This window comes from Bactrocera dorsalis, chromosome 3 (assembly GCF_023373825.1).
Source record: "Bactrocera dorsalis isolate Fly_Bdor chromosome 3, ASM2337382v1, whole genome shotgun sequence".
Lineage (NCBI taxonomy): Eukaryota > Metazoa > Arthropoda > Insecta > Diptera > Tephritidae > Bactrocera > Bactrocera dorsalis.
The window spans coordinates 23,936,851-23,951,178 of NC_064305.1; the positions used below are offsets into that span (position 1 = coordinate 23,936,851).

General features: G+C 32.6%; 1 protein-coding gene across 1 annotated transcript; it reads left to right on the plus strand.

Moving 5' to 3' along the window:
- Positions 1-333: 333 nt before the first annotated feature.
- LOC105228682 (putative helicase MOV-10) lies at positions 334-13,833 on the plus strand. Its single transcript, XM_029551290.2, has 14 exons — positions 334-649; positions 755-927; positions 4,460-4,667; positions 4,767-4,974; positions 5,032-5,326; positions 6,252-6,313; positions 6,469-6,742; positions 8,293-8,696; positions 8,750-8,865; positions 8,927-9,628; positions 10,028-10,133; positions 10,198-10,474; positions 10,545-10,947; positions 12,272-13,833. The coding sequence occupies exons 1-14, from the start codon at positions 517-519 to the stop codon at positions 12,943-12,945; spliced, it is 4,035 nt and encodes a 1,344-aa protein (XP_029407150.1). The 5' UTR covers positions 334-516; the 3' UTR covers positions 12,946-13,833.
- Positions 13,834-14,328: the final 495 nt, after the last annotated feature.

Consider the following 14,328-nt stretch of genomic DNA (forward strand, 5'->3'; position numbering starts at 1 on the left):
GCCATAATTCTTTCAATATCTTGAATCGGATTTTTGGTCGTGGGTTGCGTACTTGCTTATATTCATTTGACTTCAGGCGCGATTGCAACCAAGTAAAGAAATTCAAATTGAAAAGAAATGTAGCTGGGAACTGTTACGAAAAAAAAACAAAGCGTGTTACTCGTGCACGAGCAATTTGATGCCTTCATCCCCCTCGATTATAAACTACGTGTTTGGTTTGGTCAACTAAAGTCTTCGTGTGTGAACGAGCACTGATAATACTAGACAATACATTTCTTAATTCGGGGAATCCATCGTATCACATAGTCAAACAACACCACCTCAAGTGCATTAGCATTTATATATACACATGTACACAACGTGTCAGAAAACTGTAAATATGCAGAGTGCTTGCAGCGAAACGCATTGTTAAATCAACCGCCGAAGTGAAACAACAGTTACTTCAATAGTTGGATTGAGAATTTCTTTTTGTTATTGTTTTTACTTGTGTCAATATTATTAAAACAAGGAGTAAAAATGTGTGATATGTTCAAAATGAGTAATGAAATTGTAGATTTCACAGATATAAAAGATAAGGATGAATGTGATAACCATAAAAATATAACAGCAGAAAATAAAAAGATAAAACCTCATAAAGCTGAGAAATGGGGTGAGAAAAAATATGAAATAGAAATTAAAACAAGAAAAATATAGTGAATATGAAAAAATGTTAACAACGCATTTGTTAAAATAAAATTTTATTTGAATTTCCTAGAAATTGAAGCTGTTGGCCAGTTCCTATTCGAAGAGTATCAGAATTTGGTGTTTGGTGTAAGAACCGAATGGCTCGTGCGAAAAAGTATATTACGTGTAAAATTTGTTAAATATATTCAGAATGCAAAACCTGAATTTCGTCAGCGTTTATTGGAAGCAAACGGCACTTACGATGTAAGATTTCAAAATTTTGACAATTTTATATACACACATACATACTATGTACATATGTGCGTCTATTTCATACATACAATAGTCAGGTATAATATTATATATGAAGATAATAGCTAGAAGACATATTACTATTATGTGTACATGCATATCTATACATACTATATATGTATGTATGTATTTACATATGCATATATTTGCGCTATAAATTCGAGTAAAAGAGTTTTCACAAGTTGTGTTTTAGTTTTATTGATTGTATTATATATACTGCTATGATCAAATTGAAAGGTGAATTTTGTCCATTTCATATCCTTGAAAGTAATCCCCTCCCGCTGCGATACTAGATTTAACAGAATATTAGTATGAAATGGTCAAATATTGTTAATTTTTAAATTTTGTTGACAAAATAGTTATTTATACAAAATTCAAAAACAAACTACATTAACTTCGGCTGTCTCAACTCAACTTCGGCAGCTACAATATACTGCTTTGCTTATACCATAAAATGGTCTTTATCTTGATTTTAATCGGTTAGTTTGTATGGAACTTGTCAAATAAATCCTTTTTTTTTAAACAAGAACTTAATTCCTTCGGAACTTGTCAAATAAAAGAGTTTTGTTTTTTATACAAGAACTTTATTTTGATCAGTTCTTGTTGAATCGGCCGAGTTGATTTGGTCGGATAAAAAATCCAGGTCCGTTCCGGTTACGTAGACCCGACTCTCGTGGAAACGGAGTTTGATCTCACAATTTGTATGGTAGCTATGTACATATTGATACAACATGCTGATACTATACCCTGTATATGGTATAAAAGAAACAAAAATATTTGTTTAAATGTTTAGGAAACCACTTTTGTTGAACTTAATTAGTTCAAAGTTATTGTTTCATGACAGGTTGATAGCAGTAGCGCATATAGGCACTTACATAAACACATAAAACGTGTAAGTTAGTTTATAGCTTTTTTACTTAGAATTAAAATTAAATCTGAAATATCTAAAGGCCTTAAAACTCAACAAAGAAAACACGTACGTTTAAGTAATGTTTGTATATATGTGGGTATGAATATCAATATGGACACCTATCATATTATTATATTTCTACACATACTTGCTTAAAAAAATAAATATACATTGTGTTTACACAATTGAAAAAAGAGCCTACAGCTAGACCCTACAGCAAGCTTAGAAAGCAAAGAAATTAAATGATTTTTAATGTTCCTTTTCACATTTTCAGTATGTATGTATGTATATACATATGTACATGTATATCTTCATATGCACGTATTTATTTTGTTTAGAGTTATGGGTAACGATAATTGTAAAGTTGCAAAGCTCAGCGAAATGGTTTCCATTCTTATTGCCTTTGTTTCAAATGTAAATGTATGTACATATATGTATATAGGTACTTATGAAATAGGTAAGTATATTACGAGTATATAACTGTCATGCCAATTTTTCTGAAATTTTTACCATTTTATTACTATTAATTATAATGTTTGCAAAAAATTGAGTATTGGAATTTCCGTAAAATATCTATGTACATTCGGGTGTATGTATATCTCAGATATTTTTTAAAGTGCAATAGTATTGGCAACCTAAATTTTGTATATTAATAGCGGGCAAACACGAATTGCATATCATGTTGTATCTATAGTATAGAATTTGATGCATATTATTTTAACGTGATAATTATTCAGGTGTTTAACCGCAGCGATTTCAAACAGGCGTATACATATGTACATTTAATCACGTAAATTTGAATGTTTCTATGTATGAATGAGTCATTTTGTAATCACATATAAGAGTAAAAATACTGTTCTATGTTATCTTTTACATATTTAAAACTTTGAACTGCATTTTATAACACCTTGCAATAAAATTGTATATTTTTATTTTTTTTTTTAAAGGTAGATAGGTTAGGTTCTAAACTTAAGTACATATGGGTTTGCGTTTGAAAAAAATAATTTGGAATGGATTAGCAGTCCAAAAGATATATAACATTTGTATTTATATGAATGTGATAACTATGTTATACAGTCGACAGGTGTCCACAAAATAAAAGGTGTACTAAAATAAAAATTGTATTTGGCTGCATAACTTTTCTGTTTCACATGTAAACGACGAGTTACAATAGCGGTATACTATCATTATAATACGTAATTTTTTATCGTTCAGCTTTGCTACTTCTCAGAGACCTTTGATATTGCTTTCTATAAAAAATAGCAGCGTAAATTTCCTTTCTAAAATAATCTTTATCCTAAAAACCATTCGCAAAATTAGTAAATTAATTATTTAGCAACATTGGATTGGTTATTCTTAGGTTATTCGCTGGATTTTTTCTTCAGTGGCTAGAGAAAAGTACTGTGCAAAGGTAAAGCGGAAAATATTACGAAAGATTAAAAAAACTATAAAAAAATGTTTGTATTAATGGATCCAAGAAATCGAAGGTTAACAAATGCCGAAATTATAGGTTAAGACCCCTGGTCGAAAGCGCCAGACACCTATTATAGACGATCCCCATATGCAAAATTAATGCTTTTGACTCAGCCAGAAAAATCAGCGATAAACTAAATTTGTCAGTTAATATTGAAGCTCTTCGTAGGCTAACATTGTGGTTAGATGTATCCAAAACATTATTATTTGGTAGTAAGAGTTATAGAAACTTTGGCTCTTAGGACTGAACATAATACATGTTTTACAGCAAAAATCTCAAACATGGCAACGTTAAATGGGATTGGTTCAATTCTGATGGTTAAAGTAATACTAAAATACCAAAAAGATAATGACTTCTAAACATATCATCAAGTGTGCAAAGACATCTAATTCGATTTTTTTTTTGTGGAACTAGTTTTTCAGTTTAATTAACATCAATTGTGAAAGAACATTATTTTTACAATAAATTAAAATATATTAACTATATATTTTTAAATACATCATTAGAGAATATGTTGTAAAAAAATTTGAAACAAACATTTTTATTATTGAAAATTTAACTTACAGTTTCGTTTTGTTAACGTGGTCATTGTTACCTTTTTGAGGACAACTGTATGTAACGTTATCTTTGCTGTTATATCTCTACTTGATTATATTAATCTAAAAATTTGGTTTATACTAGTTGTTTTTCGGTACGCCATTCCCATATTTGTTGGTTTGGCGTATCGTAGAGAAATTCTTTAAGTGGTATAAATCTATTTTTTTTTCTGATATATGTATGCTTGGTCGTTCGGTGCCTTACTGTTACAATAACTTATCATTCGATTTCTATAAATTTTCAAGTGTAATTTGATAGTAAGCTATTGTCGTCTGTAAATAGAACGTTTTGTATTACATATGTTTCGACACAATCGTCTATTATTTTCAAGTACCATACAAAGAAATGTTTGGTGCAACGTCATTATTCGTTCCTTGTTTCACATAATAGAACTTTAGATGTATTGTGAATAATATTATATTATATACCTACGAATTACTAGTATATATGAAATCCTATGGCCGTTTATTGCAATTTATAATTTTTATGATTTGTCTACATAGATTGGAACATTGCTAAGTCGCACCAATTATCTGATTAACACGAAACGTGGAACTCCGTTTTATCGAATCAGAACCCTAACCTTTTTTGAGTATACGAATAAGAAACTTGAAGAATTTGATGAAAAACAAAAAAATGGCCAGTCAACAGAGTTTATGCAAAATGGAGATGAATACAAAATATCCATCAATGGTGATCCAGCGCTGATAGGTATTTTGCCTACATACATACATATTTATATTGAATTATTATTATTATTTTTAATTAAAATATGTACATATATGAATATCTATAAATGAATTACCACAGGTTCACAGCAAGTGGACGACAATGCGCCCACACATGAACTTCTCTATGAAGGCAGTCGGCAACAACAGCGTCAGCAGTTGTTTCAACTCACTAATATGGGCTGCTACATTTGCCAAAGGAATTTCGTCTCACCCAATGATTTCGAGGACCATGTGTTATTACACGGCGACGAGTCAGATTTTGAAATACTTAAAAATTATGAAAAAAGGTTGTATAAAACTGCAATTAATGTAATATACATATTTAAACAAATATTTTTTTGCAGCACTGCACCTATATTCAAACTGTCTTATAATATTTGCAAGAATTCGCATTACTTTCGTTTCAATTTAGAATCGATGCGACCGAATATTATTATAGAGAAACTGGTGATCGTACAAACGCGTACTTTTTACTATGTCAATAATACGCGTGTGCCGTATTCGTTGGGTGAGGATCGTAAGGATAGTTTCTTTGTCGATTCTCATCTCTTTCGCAAAGGTGTAGAACAACCAATTGTTGTGGTCTTTCATGAAGAGTATAGTAATCAAGTGCGTAATATAGAGCAGCATCATTTTTGTGTAAGTAAAAGAGAAATAATCAAAACTAAAAATATCAGAGGCAATGCCCTGAAATGAAAAATAAGCAAACATAGTATTAAATAAGGCTGGGATTTAGAATAGCATCCCCGGATTTCGGGAATAAAATGGGTATCACTGGAAAGGTGACGTTCTCCAGATCCAGATCAGATTATTTTTTTTGAAGCGCGGCGCGAAAAAAAAAATAGCCATGGCAACCCTTTTCTTATTGTGCAAATGCAGAGAATTGTAACTAAAATAAAATAATTAAAATAAAGGTTTATTTACAACAAATATTAAAAAAATTAATATACAGAAACGTTATAGTGAAGTGTTAGTAAGTGAAAAGTGCATAATATAAGTGAAAAAGTTATTCGCAATACAAAAATTATCAATGTAAAAGTTGTCAATTTTTCAACTTTAAATGCAAATATCTTTAAAACTATATTTTCGTGATCTGGAGAACGTCACCTTTCCAGTCATACCCATTTCATCCCCGAAATCCGGGGATGCTATTCTTAATTTTACCTTGAAATAAATCCAGAAATAAAAATAAATACAAAAAAGAAGAAACTAAAAAAAAAACATTAAAAACAAATTGGAAAAAAATAAATAAAAAACAAAACAAAGAATTAAACAGCACCGTTGTTATGTTAAAATAATAATTTCGGTGTGTTGAAAAAGCAAAAACAAACGATAAAAAATCAAACGTTACAAAAACAATGTAAAGTAAAGATAAAGCTATGGAAGCAACACTTCAAAACAAAAACATGAATAAATGAGGGAATAAAAAATTAAACAATTACAATGAAATAATAACAAACATGTAACGAAACAACTCCATAACAGAATCTACAAAAACAAAACAGAAAGATTTTACCGAAATAACATAATATAATAATTTTCCATATGTTGCAATTTTTTCTAGCGCATTGAAGAGTTTCCTGTGGTTAAGTTGAACATCAGTCCATGTCGTTTACCCAATAAAATGTAAGCAAATATAACAATAATAGTTTTTTCTCTGCTATATAATTATGTAACCGCCTTGAATTTGCTTTTAGATTATATAATTTCTAACAATTTGTTTGAAAAATAATCTCATTTATACATTTATTTCTTTTTTTCACCATGAAAAAATGTGTTAGTACATTTAAACCAAAATTTAAACTTCCTCAATATATGCCGCCTGTGGAAATTCGTCGTGCACTGCAAACGGATTCGATTGAAACGCCACTTGCTTCATTATCCAATGAGTTTGCCGACTATCTGATGAATAAAAAGAGGTTGACTCAACAAAATGTACGTGAGGTGTTTTTGAAACTTTTACAGATCGAGGATTGGGATACAATGCGCGATTATTCGAGTCTAGTGCAACGAAATGTCCAACTGCGCACTTACGAAAACGATTATATTGTGAAGGTTAGCAACAATTTTCTTTATATTTAATATTATTTGTATATACACTCGATCTGCTTTTTGCATTTCCGTATGGAAATTTGATTTTATTGCAAACAATTTATATAATGAAAATGAAAAACACGTGCAAAAAAGTAAAACCGTGTAAAAAATGTAACTAGGAGGTGTACAAAAACACCGTTAAAAAAAAAATCCGTGCAAAAGTGAGGTCAAGTGTATGATATGTTATTTAAGAAGTAGAACTCTGAAACCATATATTGGTTGAAAACATTTTGTTGCGTTGTTAGTTGTTCAAAGACGAAGCAAGTTCGTTGTCTTCACGGCGATCACGCCCACGTACATATTTGAAACGGAAAGTATTTTTTAAATACACGTGGAAAGACGGAATCATTTTATGGGATATATTGGGGCAGAGATTTTGACATTGCTCAGGTATACACGATTTATATTTAATAATAATACTTACTGACCGACATATTCGGCATAAAACTTGTTAGAATAACGAAAATCATTACAAGTATTATTGGGAGTTGGAGGTAGTATTGATTCGCTTGCATCTATTTTAACCAATACTACATATAATTAACATGCCAAAGACTAATAAAATGCTTCCAGGGTCTCATCAAGGTTCCTCATAAAGAATCACCAATTATATGGCGTAAAGTCAACAGGAAGTTCGAAAATCTCTATATTTGTTAGATGACGGCTGGGCTAGGTCAAGTTTTCGCCCGCTTTAATCCATTTTAGGCACACAGATACACTGTTACAAGTAAAACACGCTCTCTCAATTTTTTAGGTCTATTAGCATATTGGTCGATATATGCGATATAAAGTAAATAGGAAGTTCGAAAATTTCTGTATTTGGGGTAAGGGGGATAAATTTTTGACATATAGACACACTATTATCTGGAAAGTATTTTCGGAGTTTCAATTATATATCTCACATCGACCGATACTTTTTGTCAAAAGTCAACTATCAGTGCCATCCGCTTATTCGGTACCTAGGGGTTCGAACTGTTTCGGTTCGATGAGGACAATTTTTTTATGTCGTTTTTAACAGGACCGTTATATGTTGAGTGAGCCGGGTTACGATCCGATTTCGTTAATCGTCACGCTGTCGGTAGGGATTCTTATAAAATTTATCTTCAGTGAATTAGTTATTTAACTTGACTGGTTTGAGAGATATGTACATTCGTACTAATATCTCAAGTTATAGCTTGCACGGGCGGGCGGACAGACACGCGGATTTGAACTCGTCTTGTCATCCTGATCATTTATATATGTATATACATACATATCTAACTCGATTAGTTTCAGTTGATACAAACAATCGTTAGGTGTGCAAAACTATTATACTCTGTAGCAACATGTTTGCAAGAGCATAAAGAGTGAATATTTTTACGAAAGTTACGCATGCGCTTATGAGCTTCCGTTTAATTTCTACATACCTCTTTAACAAAACTATTTGGGGCATGTTTTTATCGTTTTCATAAAAGCAACACTCGTATGGTAATAAAAAATTATGTATGAATTCATTTTTTATTTCCGTTCAGTTAAATATACCAAAACATATTCGTTTCGAGAATATAATTTTCCCTTTTGATGACGTTATTGTATTGCCCGCGGAGGAGGGAAATGCCGCAACAAATTCATTAAATGATCTAATGAAAAAGATGGAATCATTGATTGACGAAACAGCTGTAAAGCAGGCACCGGAAAAGAAGAAATCGAAAAAATATATTGGTCAAATCGAATGCATTTCCTATGGCCGCGTAACATTTAAATGTGACCAAAAAATTCCAAGTGACAAAAAATATACCATACTTTTTCGTCCGGCACGCATGGTTTTACGTTATCAATACCGAGCCTTAGAACAAATGGCTATCATGCCGCCTCGCATATTGAAACAATTTTTGTTTCCCGACGAAATCATAATGAGGGAATTGCCAATGTTAAGGTAAGAGTCAAGTAACGCTTATATAAAATAATAACAAATTTTATTTTTTTTAGTTTAAATCTGCTTAATAAAAGCATTTATGAAAATCCCGAACAATTGCAGGCTATACAATGTATGGTGAATAGTAATGAGAAACAAAGCCCACCATACATTATTTTCGGGCCACCAGGTACAAAATAACCAAAAAAGAATTAAAAAAAAGATTTAAACTAATTTCACACCACCATTAGGCACCGGTAAAACCTCAACACTGGTCGAAGCCATTTATCAAATATATATGCTGCAACCACAGTCACGCATACTCATTACTGCTGGCTCGAATGGCGCTTGCGACGAGATCGCCTTACGTCTTTGCAATGCGCTGGCGTCCAATATTGAGAGACAGACGATCACACGTATTTATTCGCGCTCATATGAGAATCGTGCGGAGAACATCAACGAAACACTACTCGAATATTCCAATTTGTATGCCGATCATTTTCTGCCGGATGTGGAAGTGTTGCACTCCTATCGCATTGTTGTATGTACCTTAGGTTTAGTCGGGCGGCTGGCGACGGGCAAATTCGGCACGGAAAAAGATGGCAGTGGTGTGTTTACGCATGTTTTTGTAGATGAGGTAGCTGCGTCGACCGAAATGGAAACTTTGGTCGCTCTGACCGCAACATTGAGCTCAAACTCGAGTTTAGTCATAGCCGGCGATCATCGGCAATTAGGTCCAATATTAAATTCGAAACGTGCCGCAAATATGGGTTTGGAGGTCTCATTAATGGAGCGGCTACTTGCGCGGGATTGCTATCGTGTCGATGAATATGGCAATTATAATCGGCAAATACAAATACGCCTGCGCCGCAATTACCGTTCGCATCCGGAAATCGTTAAACTTTTTAGTGAAATGTTCTATGACGGACAACTTTTGTCAAAAGCGTCACCAGGTGAGTGTAATTTGGAGTATGAGCAAATTTTAAATGAAATTTATATTTATTTCATCGTGTTGTCCTTTGAGGAGAATAGTGGATAGAATAATGGTGCTAAATTGTTTAATTTGATTTCGAAAATTGGCTACCGAACAGTTGGTATTTTTTTTGCTGGCGAAGTGACAGTTCATGGCCATAAAATAACCGGTTTCATTCGGGTTACTGTCGTAGGGATGGATACGGTTTCGATCTCAATTTGTGACTAAGGGGAAATAAAACTATTTTGTGTGTTATTATAAAAACATTTTATTCGGTGCGGCGCTAAACTTACAAGACCTACAATATGTCGAGGGATATCAAGTGCTTATTTTGAACTCTTATGCTATGTTAAAATTAAATTATTTCATGTTTTAATAGACGTTCAGCAGCTATGTCGGGACTGGCATCGTGCACCGAACGCTGAATATCCAATAATATTTCATTCCGTTTTCGGACCAGAGCAGCGAGAAAAAAATTCCACCAGGTAATTAATAATACCATCGGTTTTCCATCTGACATTAAATTAATATACACTAATATTGCTTTAGTCGTTACAATCCGCTTGAGATCCAAACTGTAATGGACTATGTACGTGATCTCTTATGTTTCGGCATTAAAGGTCAGAAAGTCGTGCAGAGTGACATTGGTATTATTACGCCATATAAAAAACAATATATACGCATACAGGAGGAATTAAATCTGCGAAATTGGTACCAAATCGAGACTGGTGCCGTCGAATCGTTTCAGGGCAAAGAGAAATCGATCATAATTATCTCGTTTGTACGTTCGTTCACCAACAATTTAGGATTTCTGGAGAGTCGTAACGTATGTTAACATGTATAAATTCTGTATTTGACAAATAATTAATTGTTTAATTGCGATATGCATATTTCAGCGTCTAAATGTCGCACTGTCACGTGCACGTGCGTTGCTCATACTCATTGGTAATCCGCGTACACTAAGTATCAATAGCGATTTCAAACATATCATCGAACTATGTCAACTGCAGAGGACTATGGTTGGCGCATCTTACTTCGACGATGACGGAAAGAATCCCAACAAGTGTAATAATGAATCGATGACGAAGTTGACGAAATCGTTGGAGAAGCTTAATATTAGTAAAGAGAATATCAATGCGTGCGGTAAAAATGGTGGCAAATCAAAGAACGCTAGGGCAAGAGCCAGAAAAAACCACGCTAATAATAATAGCAACACAGCTGCTATAACAACAACAAAGAACGAAGGTGCCACTACTGTAAATGATGTGCTCAAAAGCAACAACAGCAGTAAATTCAAAAGTAAGAAATGCTACTTTTATTACAAACTTAGAAGTACGAAACGTGAAAAGGCGAAGGCAAAGTCAGTAGAAAGTCATGATGTTGATCGTTAAAAATGTAAAGCGCTGCTTTTACTCACTGTTTGAATTGCTTGTGTGCGTGCTTGTTTGTGTGTGCTTAGGTCGTTGTATTGAAGAGCTCTTTTATGAATACTCAAAGTGTTTTACATCCATTAATCATATTTTTTTAGTTTAATGCACAGAATAAATTTTGTTATAGCCAAAGAATTGTTCTGCTTACGCATGGAAATTTTTGCTGTGTTCTACCTTTCATATTCATACACATGCATACATACCACATTTAACATATGGATTTTAAAAATTTTTTTAAAGTCATCAGCTTGTTTTTGTATTGAGTTTATATTAAATTTTATTAATGTTGAAGTTCAAACTTGTTTTACACAAAGTCAAATTTTTATACATTTTTTTTTAAGTCGTCAGTGTTTTACAACAAAGTCAAATTTTTATAAATTTTTTTAAGTTGTCAGTTGTTTTTGTATTGAGTTTATATTAAATTTTATTAATGTTGAAGTCTTATCTTATTTTTGTTTATGTTTTGCAAAAGAAAAGTCAATTCTTAATATGTATATATATTTTTAGAGTCATCAGCTTATTTTGTCTTGAGTTTATATTAAATTATATTAACGCTGAAATCATAAATTTTATGTACGTTATGTTGCTTGCTTGAAAATTTTTGCTGGTCAAAATGATCATTTTAATAAGAAATTGTATTTTTTCTTACATAAATAATAAACTTTTTTGTACACTAAACACAATTTCACCACATATTCATTTTATATTCTTTACATATTAACGGTAATGGAATCAGCTTCTGTTTCAATAAAAGTGATAGTTTACAGCGCAGACGTGCGATACATTTCATATATCTAATATATGTAAGTGCATTTTGTGCGCAAAACATTTTTTGAGTAATTTTTCGTCATCCTGCTTAAGGAGTTAGGACAGTTCAAAAAGAGGCCAAACAAATGTTGACTATACATATATTCTGGTAGTAAGACAAAAGGAAACGAATCTTTTTCAGGCTTAATATAATATGTATTTTTGTGCATAAATTTTTTTTACGATTTGACAGCGAATGACGATTTTTTGAAAATCTTGATTGACCTAACCTTAAAATATTCCATCTCAAATATTAACATATTTAATATCTAAAAATCATCTAATTTACGAACTGCAACATTCGCTTTTGTTGTTGTTAACCATTAAATATACTATATTTAAACATATTTCATGATTTCAAAATGTTTTCACATTCTTACTTAAAGTCACACAGCCAACGTCTGCTGAAAAACAACGTCAAACGTTTGAGCGCCTAAAGGATCTTTATCTAATCAACGAACTAAGCGATCTTGTGGAGACTACTAGTAGCACCAGCAATCGCAAAAATTATAATAAGAAGCAGCCAAAATCAGAAATTGATGAGCTTCTTGAAGCACTACCAAGCGTGCCGCGTGAGAGGACGCAGAAAATCCAAAGCGAGCACCATGATTTTGAAATAGTTAACCTGGCGACAGGTCAAACTACTCAACACGATGAATTGCGCACGCGTTTCGAACGACTACAAAGGAAGCCAACAACAACAACAACGCCAACATACCAAGCACAAGCTACAACAAACAGTGCAACCACATTGAAACCAACCGGTGCGCAACCAAATAAAAGTGCAACATTTGCGCCGCCAAAGGCCGTAGCTTCCAATAGTCAGCATTTTACTGCATACACCAAGTCATCGTTCAGTGGTGAGAGAAGTGCAATATCAGCTGCAGGGACTGGGCAGAAGTCTGCACCAACGAATAGTACAGACGTAGGCAATACCGCTACGTTTGGGCCAGCGGTTCTAGGTCGTATAGAGTATGCCACTCCACCGAGATATGTGCAAACTCGCACACATCCACCGCCTAAAGCGAAATCTTCAAAATCGAAGTGTGTAATTTCTTAAGTTGGAAGCTGTTGTGTAAACACTCCACATGTAAGCGCGTATGCGACCCTTTTTATTTTTATTTTCATATCAATTATGCAAAGTTTTACCTTGATAAGTGCGTAGCGCGTGCTTATCTTGGACTTTGCTCGTAGTTTTGCGGAAACATTGTTTCGGAATCTTCGAGGAAAGTGTAAAGGAAAATTTATGTTAAAATTTTTATGGCAGGTGTGTGTAAATGATAAGGCTTCAAAGGTTAAGCCTTGCTTTTTGCTATCCCCTGCTTATATTTTTCCATGATCCCTTTGTACTCAAATATTATCTCGTAATTTTGACAACTGTTGTTTTCGCAAAAAATATATATACTATTATGTTTGCAGCTTAAAAACTACTATAAATAGTTTGTGCAAACATGTTTAAGTGTGGAAGAGGCAGTGAGGCTACAAAAATATAAACAAATCTCGCTGATTACTTCAATATTTTTTAATATTGTCATTACGTTCCAAGGAACCTTCATATTAGATTTAAGATTCAAGCTTAAATAGAGGCTTAATTTTTATCTGATTGTGCTTCAATCTTTTATCTAATGTTATGTGTATAACTAGTCGCTTTTTGCGAGGGTGCTGTGCACAGAAATACATATTTTATTGTTGGGGAATTTTGTAGTAGATTTAATGGAAAATAACCACCGATTAAACTTAATTGTGGAATATGCTTAGTATGATGATTGGCCGAACAGATTTGCCTCAGTCTACCATTTGAAAAACGATTTCTGCTTTAAATATTCTTCAAATAGTAATTTCAAAAGACATGTACCAAAAGCAGACAATGTTATAGATTTTGTTTAAACTTGTCTAAAACTTCATTACTTAATTTGCTCGCTGGAAATAGAATTTTTTTAGATTTTTTGGTAATATTCCCAAGTGCGATATACCGAAAACTAGTCGAAATACCGCAAATGTTAAAAAATATTTTCCAGTTGGTTTGTCATCACCTGATAGTAAGTTCTTTGAAAGTTATTTTTGCATAAGGCTTCCTAGAGTTTTACACCATAAACTGGTCAAAAAAAGGATTTACTAAAACAAACCTAAAATCTATTTTTTGATTTAAAGTGGTTGATAAAGTTTTTTTTTGTATATGGGTAAAGGACACCAGAAACTGATAAAAGGATATCAAATATTTTTAAATATTGCGCAGTTGTTATGATGTCACTGGCTGAAAGTTTTTTGAAAAGTTATTTGCTTCCAAAAGTTTTATACTACACACTGATTGCCTATTTTAATAAGAAAAAAGCAAATTCGGTTTACAATTTTATTTATTTTTTTTTTTGTTTACTGAGCTCAATGACGAGAAGAGAAAGGGAAGGTACGAGATCCGCGATATTTCCTTCCGTACATGGAGTTT

Bases quoted from the DNA above. Each gene is read 5' to 3' on its own strand.
- LOC105228682 (XM_029551290.2), top strand. From the start codon at position 517: ATGTGTGATATGTTCAAAATGAGTAATGAAATTGTAGATTTCACAGAT. The intron at 4,975-5,031 runs GTTGTATAAAAC...ATTTTTTTGCAG, and splicing joins CTTAAAAATTATGAAAAAAG to CACTGCACCTATATTCAAAC. The intron at 10,948-12,271 runs GTAAGAAATGCT...TCTTACTTAAAG, and splicing joins CAACAGCAGTAAATTCAAAA to TCACACAGCCAACGTCTGCT.